At 33.5% G+C, this 14,490-nt stretch overlaps 1 protein-coding gene across 1 annotated transcript; it reads left to right on the top strand.

The window, feature by feature from the left end:
* Window positions 1-1,579: 1,579 nt before the first annotated feature.
* LOC132723123 (coadhesin-like) lies at window positions 1,580-14,248 on the top strand. Its single transcript, XM_060707798.1, has 11 exons — window positions 1,580-1,685; window positions 3,149-3,190; window positions 3,411-3,490; window positions 4,948-5,004; window positions 5,773-5,893; window positions 7,098-7,220; window positions 7,457-7,627; window positions 8,281-8,451; window positions 9,968-10,132; window positions 12,155-12,343; window positions 13,988-14,248. Exons 1-11 carry the CDS (start codon window positions 1,667-1,669, stop codon window positions 14,200-14,202), a joined length of 1,353 nt encoding a protein of 450 aa, XP_060563781.1. The 5' UTR covers window positions 1,580-1,666; the 3' UTR covers window positions 14,203-14,248.
* The last annotated feature ends 242 nt before the right edge of the window (window positions 14,249-14,490 follow it).

Raw genomic sequence — 14,490 nt, 5'->3', positions numbered from 1 at the left:
CACAAAAATTTGGCTTGAATATTATCAACACGGTGCCGATATGGAATTGTAAATAGCGCGGGAATGTTATCATTTAATATATATGTTGAAAAATAGTCCGTGCACATGATATCCAAATTAAAAACGGAGAAACAAAATATTCGATTTTAAAGGGTATAAAGCAAAAAGAAATGAAAGATTATCAACTTTCAACTTTATGAATTCGGGATTACAATATACATGATATAATGAATTCAGGGAAACACGAGATAGATAGATAGATATTTATTCAGGTTAAAACACACATATACATAATACAAACACTTAAGCATTTTATATAAAACTGATGACACAATTGTAATAAAATATTTCGGAAGTTTGTCAAACATAAATATCACAGACGGCTCATTAGATAATAAAATATAATAACTAAAAACAAAATCTAAAACTCTTTCTTTCCTATGACTAGATATCAATTTACTAGTTTAATAAAATGTGACGACGAAAGTGGAAGCATGTATAGAGTAGTGTGTAATAACCTCGGATTGCCCATGAAAGCCCGAAGGCTTATTTCCAATGGGGTCCTTGGATATATACTTACTATAATATACAATATAAAAAACAAAAACATTGAAAAATACAAAACTTTGGAAACTGGAAGATGTCATTTACGTAAAATATCAAACTTTAGTATTTCCATTAACTTTGCTAAAAGAAAAACAATAAAAATGAGATCAATATCTAGTCATACTAGTGAATTTAATTATGATTTCCTAACTGTTCTAGTAAATGGGCCTTCACTGAGCTTTTGAAATCTCCTATCTTACTAATTTTTTTTATGCATGACGACTTCAACTTTAAAGAATTCACGACTTTAACTTCATTACTGTTAACGATTCCACCTTCACAAATTTAACACTTTAAACTTCATTTATTCACGAGTTCGGCTTCATGAATTCAGCTTTCGAACTTTGAACTTCACAAATTCAACTTCATAGATTCACGATTTCAACGAATTTTATATATTGAAGTTGAATTCGCCTTTTTATCATACTGAAAACGTGTATTCATGGGTTGAAATCTTGAATTCGCATAATTCACGGAGTTAAAATTGTGAATTCATACTGTGGAAACTGTGATGTTGAACTCGTCAGTTTATGTAGAATTGTCATCACCGGTCTTTTCTACAATAAGTATGAGTGATCTGTTAAGTGCCTTTGCCTAGGTTTTGTGTGGGGATGGCATTCTGTAAAAAATCGCTCTGCCTTGTTAATCTTTATTCTCATACTACATGATTGTACATATGAGCCGTGTCACGACAAAACCAACATAATGGGTTTGCGACCAGCATGGATCCAGACCAGCATGCGCATCCGCGCAGTCTGATCAGGATCCATGCTGTTCGCTATCAGTTTCTTAACTTGTTATAGGGTTTGTTAGCGAACAATTAAGACAAAGGTATTTAGGTGTATGAATTTTTAAGACAAAAGGAAGTGACTAGCTTTCTTATCTTTTATTGTAGGCGACATTTACTTCACTTAAAGAGACAATTTTTTCTTATTTGGCTGATAACAAGGTTCAAATATAATGACATAAATCTCCTGTTTCAGTCTTAAAATCGTATATAAACATGAGATAACATTATGGTTATATAGTTCTTCGTTAACAACCTAAACGTTGTGTACTAATGTTGAAGATGAGACTTGGTAAGTTTGTATTGTAATTCATTATTTTAGGATATTGAACTTTGATCACATTATGAAACATAGGAATGAATTAATGTCTTCGTTTTCGATTTTGCGGTTAAAAGCTCATGCCTTCAGATAAATTAGCCAAAAGATGTAAATTATAATGACTTATTTTTCAGTATTTATTACTATACGTCTACTGCGTGACTAACGCATTAAAGGCTATTCTTTGTATATTCCGACTTTTTTTCCAATCTACGTGGATTGTAAGTGCCGTTAACGTGCAATGTGTAAATTACTGTTTCTTCACTTCACAATATTTAACTTTTAAAAACGTTTTTAAAATTTTCATGTAAATTAGCATGGAACTGGAAGCAAAAATACTGCTAATTTATTTATGTAATTATAAACATTATCACACACAAGAATGCCGATACATATAAACTGATAATTACGCAAAAAAATAAGTTAATTAAATGAGCAATACTATTAATTTTTAAACAGTTGAAAGAGTTCTTTGTGATAAATCAAAATGTTCCATGTAACGTTTATATACATACAATGTGCACATGTATGTTCTTGTGTACGCGATTATTCTGTTAAATGATTAAAATTAATCTCAAACGTACGGCTACAAACTTATTAAGAAATCATTTCAAGTTCAAACATGTCTTTTTGGTATAAATGAAACCGGTATAAGAAGGAATTGCTGGTGGTCATGTTTTGCTGGTTTTGTTTTGGGGTGCGTTCATTGAATGTCGTCCTTCCTTGTTGATCTTTGTTCCGATTTGACTATACTTTTAAAAGATTACCTGCTTTAATGGAAAAATGTTAAGGATAAAATGCAAATCTGCCTAAAATATGAAAAGACTGCCCAACTCTTTTTCTAAATTCAACGTTACAGGTTAATTCTGATGAATATTGATAGAAATTGTTTTCTTTTGCCATGTGAGTAATTTATCGTCCATGCGAGGAAAGGTATAAAAATGAAAGGAAATACGCAAAATGTAATCTTATTTTGACTTTTAACTGTCCACTCACTATATAATACCTTAGGTGGGCATAATGTGGTATTATTACTGTTTTTTTTTCACTAAAATTACATTACATAAGATTGTGTACTTATCTTTTTAACCAACCGGGAATGATGGGGGTTAAGTATGAATAATTTTCTGTCTGTTCTTGCACACACTGCCGGGTCGATATGATTGTTTTGCTTCGTGCAAAAAACTGGCCGTGATTAATCTCGTATTTAACGTGGATAATAACATTTCACTGTTCTAATAAGCAGGACCTCACCGGCGATTTTGAAAAGCAAAAGTCCCCCGCTTTACCGAATGGATGGGGCGTGATTACAAGTAACTGCTGCATCATATTAGTACCTAAAAACATAAGAGTACTTGTCCAGACGTGGACATTTTGATTGGGGCGATGACCTAGAATTATTGGTAGTTCATTAAATACAGTGCTTATCATTTCAGGTTTTGTTCTGATATGGCTTCTAGTCAATGTTAAACACACATGTGAGTTAAAGTATTTTTTATCTTTGCTTCTTGTATCAATTTGTATTTATTTGTATCTTAATATTAAGTAAAAGCAACAATTCCTAGTGCCCAGTCTTTCAGCATTTCCATCAATTTGCCAGATTTTTAACTTTCTTTTAAATACACAAAGCTAACTATAAATATAGAACACTGATGGTTATGCTAGTTTTGACAACATTAAACTCATTTTCTTTTAAAGACACGCTGGACTGTTTAAGCTGTACAAGCACTAATACAAATGCAAGCTGTAGCACAACTGTTACATGTAATGCACAGCAGGTAAATCTTTTTGTTGATACAAACAGTTTTATGTTAATATTACTGTAGCACAACTGTTACATGTAATGCAGAGCACAGCAATTATGATATTTTCTTGTGCAAACACACTTTAACCGTTTTAGCTTCACGGTGCACTAAGCCTGAAGTTCAGTGAAAGTAATCATCTAATTTGTTTGAAAATATCCGTTACAATGCGGAAATATACCGCTTCTTATAGTCATGATTGATGTACGGATGATCCGAAGGCGGAGTTTCTCATGCAAACAGAAATTGTACATCCCATTTCGCCACAATGAGGTTACCCTTTTTTATGCTAATTTTGGTTGTCTGGACACCAACATAAGACCTTGAGTCGATATAAAACCCAATTTATTAATGAAATGTCGCTATTTAGTTTTTTTATGAAATTTATTAAATGTAGCTTTAAGTCACTACAGATAATGCTTGTCATTTAAATGGTTGAATGTTAGCAGATAACTTGATAAATTATACAGATTAGTGAAACATAAATGTACATTTAGAAAATTGCATTTAGACATTGCGGATGTCTCATGTAACACCCTTTTTTCTATTTGATTTGACGGCGCATCAACACAATTTAGGTCATATGGCGCCGAAACAGTAAAGATAATTTTGGCAAACCAGGGGTGTTACAAACTTAAATCAACGCCGGGGGTCAACCACCTCGCATGCTGGAACTTAGAGATGCATCCCGAACCCATTTAGTCGTCTCTTATGAACACGCAGGGCTAAACGGTGGCTGCAATTCTGATGCTTCAACACGTAAAGGCAATCCCTTAGCCACAAGGGGACCTTTAATACTTAGAGGTGGTTCATTTAATGCCCAACGGACAAAATAATAATAAGCGTACAGTTTGATATGAACGTAACAGATAACTAATAGTACAATAAAATTAGATTCATAAAACGACATTCATTTTGTTTACAGATGCTGGCTGTAACACTACGGTATTTTATAAAGCACAGCATTTTAATAAATAATGTTAATATTAGAATTTTTCTGTAATAATAATTGATAAGGTAAATTGAATTTGATCCAAATTTGTTCATAAAGTAAATTTGATACAGCAGTATGTCAAATTTTGTTCTATAAACATAACTTTGAGTTTCACAATAAAATGCAAAACACTATTTAAAATATGTTTTCATATAATATCGAGCTTTATAACGGATTTCTGGGGATGTTCCAAATATCGATATTTTCATGTTTAATTGTTTAATTCTGCTTAGATCGGTGTAAGGGTGGCGTGGACTGTAAATTGCGTTTTTTTTTTCGTTTTGGGCGTTCTTTAGAGATTCCGTTTTTCACTATCAAATGCATGTACAATATTTTTTCGTTGACAGGCAGGTGGGTGGTGAGATACTCACTGTCACCCATAGTGGTATTTAAATCATTCACAATACATTTTTATTCATAAATTCTTGTATTTTTTCAGTCTTGTTTTAAGGACGTATCTGCTCACGTGACAGTACATGGATGTATAGATAATACGGTATGTTTTTCTTATTTTATACAAATATACAGTTTGTCGCCATGAGCGTTTTCACAGTCTCTCACCGACAGACTCATCCCGAGTCTTCAATTTTTTATGTACCTCTTTTATATCATTGTCTCAGATAGATTGGTAGTGGTACTGGTACTTTCCACTCTCGATCACGGCAGTTAGCCACATTGAATTTACCAGAATATGGTTCAGCCACTGTATCGTTCTTGGGCAAGCTGTCAAGCCGTTTACCAGTACTAGTTACCTTCACTTTCGCAAGAACTGATAAATGTTTACATGCCAGAAGTGATGTACAGTGCAAATGACCGTAGAAAAGAGTTCATTATCAGTCGCAACAAAATTGACCTGCACCGCCTGGGTCACCCAATTCACTTTTGTTGTTTTTCGTTGCTTCCGAGAGATCATCCCTTTTCAAGATTTTTACTATACAACAACCAGGTGTCAAGTGCCGCTGGAAAAGTTGCTTCGCACTTCACTTCATTGTTGTTACATTTTTTTCTCATCATTTCCTTTGGACACACTCAAACATATCGAGTCTGCAATTTGTATCATTTTCATGTTTAAATGTTGAAATACTTAGGTCGGTGCTAGGGAGCCTTGACGGCATTTTTGCATTTTCCGTACATGAACAGACTCATTCTGACCGAGCCTGTAACATTTCCATTTTTCTAAGTAAGATTATTTAAGTGTTTGTGTATCAAATAGAGAATTTAACTAATCAAATACTATACCTGTATCAAATAATACCTGTTCCAGAAATGTGATTTATCCGCCGGATCGAATATTATAGGAAGATCCGTGGAAGATGTTCCGGCAAATTGCCACGAATGTTGCTCTACAGACAGATGTAATGAAAACTTGTGTTCACATCCGGCACGTGAGTTTCTAAGTTTAACTTCCGTTTTCGTATTTTAAATCATTAATTTATTTTGTAAGAAAATAAATATCCAATTCTTGTACAAGAGAAAATACATCATTTAACATCATGGACCGTTGTTAAGATATATTTACCTATTATAAATAAACCTGTAATCTATGAAAATCTTTGAAAATTCACATATATTTCACGTGTGATGTGATTTAAAATACTAAGGGCGATAATCATGATAAAGAAATACCTTATGTCTGTCACGAGTTGTCTTTCTTTACCTGTTTCTTTGTATGTATATGGCGAAATTTCGTTGTGACTTAACAGTTAATCACATAGTGTTTTAGTGATTATTATATGTGATTTCTGAGGTTAATAAGTTTTAAGCTCTTGCTTTCTATTCAACCATGTGAATATTTATGCTAACTTTACATTGCGGTTTCAATTATAATTTAAAATCTTTATTTCAAAATTCTCTGGTTTTTGTATAATATAACACAATAATTGTAAAATAAGTTAATGACATTTTTAGACAGTATTAATTGGTGCTTTGAATATGTAATTATAATTATGTAATTTTAAAAAGGTCTGAACTGTAATAATAAAAAGGAAAAGTGATTTAAAGAACCATATTTTTGAGAGACATTTCAATGCAACCACTTTTAAAGAAAAACAACTATGTTCCCGACTGTGGCCGTAATGCGATAGAATGGTTATATTTTTAATACCATTGTGGCCATAACATGTGGTTTAATCAGTCTTTTTTATTTATTTATCTATAATAATGTATTTTTCTATTTATTTTTTTTTTCGATAGCTTAAAATGGCGTTAAAAGTAAACGGCATGAAGTCTAGTAAATAAGTTATAGTTAAAGGCACATATTGCACTAATATTCTTTTATTCCCTTTCTTAGAAAGGGAAAATATTGAATACATATTACTTTTACATATTTGCTAAAGTGCTCCTTAAGTCAATAAATGTAGCAAATTGTATATAAAGTATGATTTTTACTTCCATTCATGATACTTAATCTCTATAACGGTACTTATTGCAAAACAAGGGATGGTTCAGGTCTTGGCAGTAGCCAGTAGGTATTATTTTGAGAATTATAACACGACACGAAAACTATAGAGCTCTTGAAAAATGACGACAAGAGCATTTCTGGGACAAAACAGGCCTTTAACCTTATGCGCCGATATTGTTTTCTTTCAGCTGCAGTGTGTGCAAACGACGAGTCGGTCGATTGTTCTCAGTTAAATTCATTGTTTGGCGTCTGTAAAGACAAACATCACGCGAAAACTGTGTGCGCTAAATTCTGTGGACTATGCAATCTTGGTAATTTATTTTCTTTCATAAGTAATCCATAGATAGTCTGACAAAGGTATACTTATATTTCAAAGACTAAACATAAAAACGTAGTTTTCGACATTCCGATTTAATGCTCATCAAGTAATAGATGTTTCTTTCGAAGAAAACATCATATATGTATATCTAACTTATGTATGAAATAACAATCCTTAACCATTCAAATTACTACAAGTAATCATTTAAACGCTTACATTTTTTGACAGTTGATGGCAATTGGGCGGCGTGGTCCGCTTGGTCAAGTTGTGACGTCACGTGCGGAAATGGCGTCATATCCCGTACTCGCACCTGCACCAATCCGGCGCCACGTGATGGTGGATATGACTGTGTAGGAAAAAGTTCTGAGACCATGACATGTAGAAGTGGTATATGTCCTGGTACGTTTTAGCATATTCTTGCATACTGTGCTGAACGAAAATTTTATTTTAGACTAAATATATATTAAATATTACGTCAAAAAGAACAGATTTTAAAAAGTCTTCCAAAAAAAAAATGGTAATCATCATATTGCGTTTCTTGTTTCCCGTGTCATGTAACCATGTTGATTTTATGAACCAACTATTATGATCCTTCCTTCTGGACCCTTTAAATTACACAGGATATTAATATGACGTACACAGGTACATGCTAAAATGTCATGGCATGATTTGTTTGTTTTGTTAAAGAATATTAAGTCGTATTTTTGCTATAATACATCTAGTATTTTATTAAAATCGTCTAAGTAAGTGTCGTGAACTCACTACAGGGTAAATATTATGCCCACTCGTGTCGATTTCTTTACTAATCAAACCATACGTCTGAATCTCGGCCTCGCATGGCCGATTTTTCGAGCGTCCTTTCCGGTCAAGACACTCTTCCTTTCGTGTATGTTGTATTCATAGGGGATAGTGCCCTTCCTTTCAGACACTGACCGTTATAAATCAAATGTGACCGACAGTTAAGGTAGCTTTAAGTTATATTCTATAAGTTCAATTTTATGACTAAAAGGGTTGAATTTATTACTAAAATGCCATATTTGTTTCGTCCGTAGTTAACGGAGGATGGAGTGGATGGGGTATTTGGGAATCGTGCTCCGTCACGTGCGGTGTTGGAATTCAAAAACGACACCGAAGCTGTTCAAACCCTTTCCCGAGTGCCCTAGGTCTTCACTGTTTTGGTGAAGCTATTGATGTACAAATATGCCAACCAGGTTCTTGTGCAGGTATATTTCACGTTGAATGTTGATACGTGTGCATATAATTGAATGTATCAACCTATTATTAAATCGTCTTTATTAATGTTCATAAATTATTTCGTTTTGTTGATTTGTTCGAAAATGAAATTCATTTGTATATGTATTTTTTTAATCTTAGTTAAAGATACCACAGTACATATGGTACAGCCTTAACAGTTACATCATACTTTTTGCGATTTACTTAATGACAATGACAAAAACAAGATATTTTTCATAGCAATTACTCTTTCAATCAAAGCAAGCACCGAACGTTCTGTTTGCGGTAAGCCATAACGAATTTGAAAACATGTAAGTATCATGTGATATCCATTCAATAATTAAGTTATAGCCAGTTACAGCAAAAAAAAAATTGACCTTCAAGTTGGTGTTTTTATTCATGTTCAACCAGGTTAAAAACAAATGTTGAATGTCCATGAGATTGAGGCAAATTAAGAATTGAATTATTCATGTTTAAGACGCATAGTAACAATATACTTGCACAATTTTCACCGATATCAAAGAGATAATACAGCTACCCTTATTGGTACAACTGACTCAGCGAGAGGCCTTAATAATAATTCATGTCATAAAATAATGTATACAAATGTATTCATGCGCGATACTTCTGAACTCACAATTCTCCCTTCTTGACGACAAAAGCTTGATAAACATTTGTAAAATAAAAATACATTGCATAGAAATAATTGACATATATTTATTTGTAAAGAATATATAACATTTGCTTGCACTTTTTACGATGTAACAACACGTTACTGCGAAAACACGCTTGTTCACGGAATTCAAAGAAGTAATATCGAGCGTAATTATACACGCACATGTTACTATTTTCAACAATGTTTATTCTCACGATCATATTTGAGTAAGCAAAATCACCAAAATTACTTTTGATATAATGGCCCAGCACATGAAAAATCTTCGAATCATTGGTGATTGTTTGTTCTATATTGAGACCGTGTATTATTCAGAAGCAAATCAGAGTTGGTACTTTTGCCTTTTTCGCTCAAGATGACCAGTCTCTCGAGAATCTGCTCAAACGAAATCTGTTTACCATAAAAATATAAAACAAATGATTATTCAAACTGCACCATCGAAATATGTGAATTTCTTTTATTGCCCACATCTGTGTACAAGAGACTTTTGATTCATTTATGTGGAGAAGTTTTCTAGCTACCTTGCGGAACGTCGGTGGTTCTACTCATGTGCCCATTTTTTCCAAAAATAATTCAAGGAGAAGCGCCTGAGGTCATCCTCCATCAGTAAAGCTGGAAAGACCCATATGGCTTTTAAAATGTTGGTGCAACGTAAACCCCAACCAAAAAATATTTCATGTAAATTGAAGCAATAACTATTATCACATCCGCTTATTGATATTGTTAAGTTCTAATAATATTAATTACGTTTATTATTTTCAGAAAGTTTTAGATTTGTTGTTTGTCCTCAGTCCAATACTTCGTAAGCGGATAGTTTGTTTACGTTTTTATAGATGGAGGCTGGACGAATTGGAATTCATGGACAAAATGTAGTGCATCATGTGGGGGAGGGTTCGAGTCTCGGAAAAGGACATGTACAAATCCTGCTCCATCTGCCCTCGGACGATACTGCCAGGGCGACTCGACGCAGATATCATCTTGTAACACAGACGCTTGCGGTGAGCTAAATTTATTACCCCTCACTTTTTTGTATTGTTAATTTCCCATCGGCCACAGGGAGTTATTCATACTGTAAGTGTACCACGTGACAAAGAAATTTATTCTGTTACAAAGTAACAGTACTTTTTAAGAGTATAGAATTTGGTCACGTAGTTTATTTTCATAAAATAATAAAATGGCCGCCTTTTTCTCGTTTTAGCCTCTAATTTTATTCGATATTCACTTCGAAGGTGCATTAAAGGTCAAAGTGACTACGAAAATTCTACAACTCTAAAAATTACTTCTTTAGTGCTTTTTGTGTCATAAATATCTTTTGATGTAAAAATCCGTTTTCTTCGGAAGTAATTGCAGGTCAGACTACTGTATGAATTTTCCCATAGACTTACATTATAAGAAATGACCACTAAATTAACCTTAAAATTGAGTAATCAAGCTAAAGATGCATGTCTAGACTCTAGAAGAATGACATGTCTGACACATTAGATTGATGTTGTATTATAGGGTTGACCAGCCAAATTTTCCCAAAAAGATTATTACCACCCCCATTTTCACTGAATTTTTCTGCGGATCACAAAACTGACATATACTTTTGTAAAATGCAAATATCCAAATGAAAAATTATCCGAGACACTTATGAAACAGCTCATTTGTTCATTTTCTTAAGAAAACAATGCAGTTTCTAAAATAATTTTCCAACTTCTTAACATTACATTTTCTTCCAATCGCCTGATGTCCCATTGAATCTTATTGGTTTCCCCTGCACTTTTTGCAACCAATTGCAGGCCATGTTACAATAGAGTAATGTGACCTAAATGGGATTAATAATGTGTCAAAATGGAACAACCTTACAATCAAAGCAAAGGATAATTAAATTTTAACAAATTTAATCAGTGAAACCTGACGGGTATGGTAGACAGAATAGGATAGCGTCGTAATTTCGTAAATGCACTTTGTCGAATTTGAAGAATATTCTGGATACAGTAGGTACAGATTTCACAGATCATTACCGTATAAATGGGTTTGTGTTTTGATTTCTAAATGAAACACAGCTTATTGTATGTTTATGACTGGTAGATTTCATCATTTGCTTAAAGAATAGAAGAAAGATAACTTATCAATTACACTTACAAGGTAAGAAGAGTTGAGTTATTTTTACTCCTGGTTCAATTTTGTTACAGTTAGATTTTGTTGACCATTTCAGATCATCACAATCTTTGTTAGGGGTAATGAAATAAATAACACAGGGGTATGTGGGTTAATGTACAAATATCATCCCTGTGGTAAATATATTGTTACCATTAGTTTAAACATATTTTATTGCATTAAATACATGTTTACAAACATATCATACAAATAATTAGTATATATCAAAATGCAAATGGGTTGGGCAACAAGTTCTTACAACATTAGATTAAGCCCTTCCCAGTATTGTTACCATTGGTACACGCCTCGGGTAACAGTTTTTTCCTCGGGATAATAGTTTTACTGTTACCCACAAACCAATAAGTTATTTATATAATAACGCTTTACTTAGAATTGATTATTTGTCGAGTTATTGTTTTTGCCTTGTTTGTTACCTTTTCAATGCAGCATGAACTTTATGTCGGCAAAATACTTCAGTAGGTAAAAGATATCATTTAGACTTTATCGGACTAGGAATCATTTCTTTAACTAAGTAATGTAGGCATAATTCATATTTTCCTACATTCTACTTATACTTGGATAATTTGCATAAAAGTTGGCATTTCAAATACTCCGCGGAAAGTGCATTTCTTGTTTACGATGTTTCCGAATAAATATAATGACGTAATTCAATAGGTAACAAAATACGGGAAGTGATGAATCCACCCCTTAAAGAAACGCGAGGGTGGCGTGGATGCATAGGCAGCATAGCTATTGTCGCTGCCTTTATTCAGGAGTTTGGCTATCTTCTATCGCATGGAATGGGCCTGATGAACTTTTTCATAATAAGTACTGCAGTTTTGCCATGTCACATGAAGTATACTTCAATTATATTGCAGCCTCGACGAGTGGTCAAGCTATTGCTTTTCAAAGTAAAGACTCGGTCAATGAAACGGTTACTTCAAACCAAACAATTATCTTTGGTAAAACGTCATTAAATGAAGGTAGTGGTTATGATAACACGACTGGAATATTTACAGCTCCGAAAGACGGCACCTATCTCTTCACCACGCAGATGTGTGTATATGGTAAGAATATACAAAACACGAAACGATCGTGAAAGAAGCGAAATTATTTTTTTGTTTGAGCATTATTCGTTTGGCTCTTTTAGACTTATACAGTATCAATATGGTTTTATGGCTCCAGTTTAGTGTTCTCCTTATAAACATCTTTTTGTTATACGGTATTTTACTTGGTTGTGTTGGTGATTGACACCCTTCTTGATCGTGTGGGGGTTGCGTTCATTGAACGTCGCCTTTCTTTGTTGATCTTGTTTATCATATTTTTTGTTTTCATAATTTATATATCCTATTGTTGTGTACACGTCTTGAAAGGACCTTTCCCGTGTTTACAGTTTAATGCAAATTAGCTGAATGACTATCGTACTGCTACACTGTAATAAGACATACATGTATTCACAGGATAACTTGGTTAACACAAAAGGACATATGGGGTTGTGTTTTTTATACCTTTTTAAAGCAATTGTCCTAGCATGTATAATAATTGCGGTATGTTAGTGATACTGTTTGTCAGCATTCGACCTGGCATTGGTAAATAAGGCGGTACTATTTTTGTTTCGCCTTGAAAAAGGCGACGTATAGGGTTTACTTTTGTCGACGGCGTCGGCGTCATTGTCGGCGTCGGCATCGTTGTCGGCGTCCCCTTAAGCTTGTCCGGAGCATAAGTCAGTCATTATAAGTCGGATTGACTTCAAACTTGGTATGCATGCTTCTTATAATGACCCGAAGTGCAGTGCACAAGAACCGGTACTCTGCACTTCTTAATTTTTGAGTAATTGCCCGTTGTTAATTTTCATGCTTTTTTTTTGTCCGGGCCATTTCTCCTAATATATATAAAACTGAAACTTGATCGATATTATTAAGCAAAAGTGCAGTGCACAAGAACCGGTGCTCTGCACTTCTTATTTTTTGAGTTATTGCCCTTTGTTAATTTACATATTTCATTGTCCTGGCCATTTCTCCCAAACTATATTGTTTACAAGGCGACACATCCGACTCGCGGAGTTCTAGTTTCATTGCTTAACCAGGTTAAGTCCATTCCAACGCGTGTACTGTTTAAATCATGAAAGGGCATAGTTACGTATTTAAGCTTTCTTTGATAATAGTTGTAATATCAATGCCGTTTAAGTTGTATAAGCGAGGAAACTAAACTAAAATCCATTGCATTAAAACGCCACGAATCGCATTGTAACACTAGCGCTTGACAGTTTGTAAAAACACTATCTTTTTTACCTCACAGCACACTCAGTATATCTGTATTATGTACAAAATTTAGAAAATAGAATCCCTAAAGAAAATCCAAAACGGGAAAATTGAAAATGTTGCAGACTCGGTTTCAAATTGATTGTGCCTGTTCATGAACGGTACTGTTATGTGCAATCTCTCGTCCACGCCCCTATCACCAAGGTATTAGTTTTTGTTTTTATTCATATAAAAGGTCACAAGTTTGATTTTAATAAAGTTTTATTTGAATGATGTAATAACTAACTAATGTTATTTTTTAAACATTTACCTTGCTTGAACCCGACGTGAATGTCTAGAACTGTTGGTAGTTAGTGTTTTTCTTTAAATTTGGTGCAAATTCAGATTCAAATTCAAAGCTCAACGAATTGGGTAGGTTTATGGTATAAAATATTTTTTACTATCACACAGGAAATAACTATCTGCATTGGGCAATATTGGCTAACGACGTTGCATTGAAAAAGGGATATTTTGGGGATGGTACTTACAACAAATGTTATACAGCGGACGCAGTGGCGCTATTAAAGACCGGGGACCATGTCTTAATACAATGTACATCCGGATCAGCGAAACTATTACAAGATGGTGACAAATGGAACACATTTACAGGCGTTCTTTTGAATTGATAATTATTTTTGTAATGTATGATTTGAAATAAAAATAAGTCATTTATTTTCAGAAATTTATATAATTTTAAATATTTAAACGTGAGGTATTTATGAATCCTTCATAAACTGGGTGATTGTGACAAAATAACCAAGCTTTTGATATTTTACCTGTGTGTATGAATGGTGTAATAGTTAGGAAATACTGAGAGAAAAGAAGGGAAAAGGTTTGAAAATTTTCAATATAACTATACAACCTCATACTAACATACAAAATTCAGTCAATATTTGATTTTAAATGTATAATCG

The sequence above is a fragment of the Ruditapes philippinarum genome, unplaced genomic scaffold (genome assembly GCF_026571515.1).
Source record: "Ruditapes philippinarum isolate M1 unplaced genomic scaffold, ASM2657151v2 ctg828_1_1_1_1, whole genome shotgun sequence".
NCBI classification, from domain to species: domain Eukaryota; kingdom Metazoa; phylum Mollusca; class Bivalvia; order Venerida; family Veneridae; genus Ruditapes; species Ruditapes philippinarum.
This window is presented reverse-complemented; position numbering and strand designations above follow the sequence as displayed.

Coding starts and splice junctions, on each gene's coding strand:
- LOC132723123 (XM_060707798.1), top strand. Junction 10,133..12,154: donor TTGTAACACAGACGCTTGCG/GTGAGCTAAATT, acceptor ATTATATTGCAG/CCTCGACGAGTGGTCAAGCT. Junction 12,344..13,987: donor CACGCAGATGTGTGTATATG/GTAAGAATATAC, acceptor ACTATCACACAG/GAAATAACTATCTGCATTGG.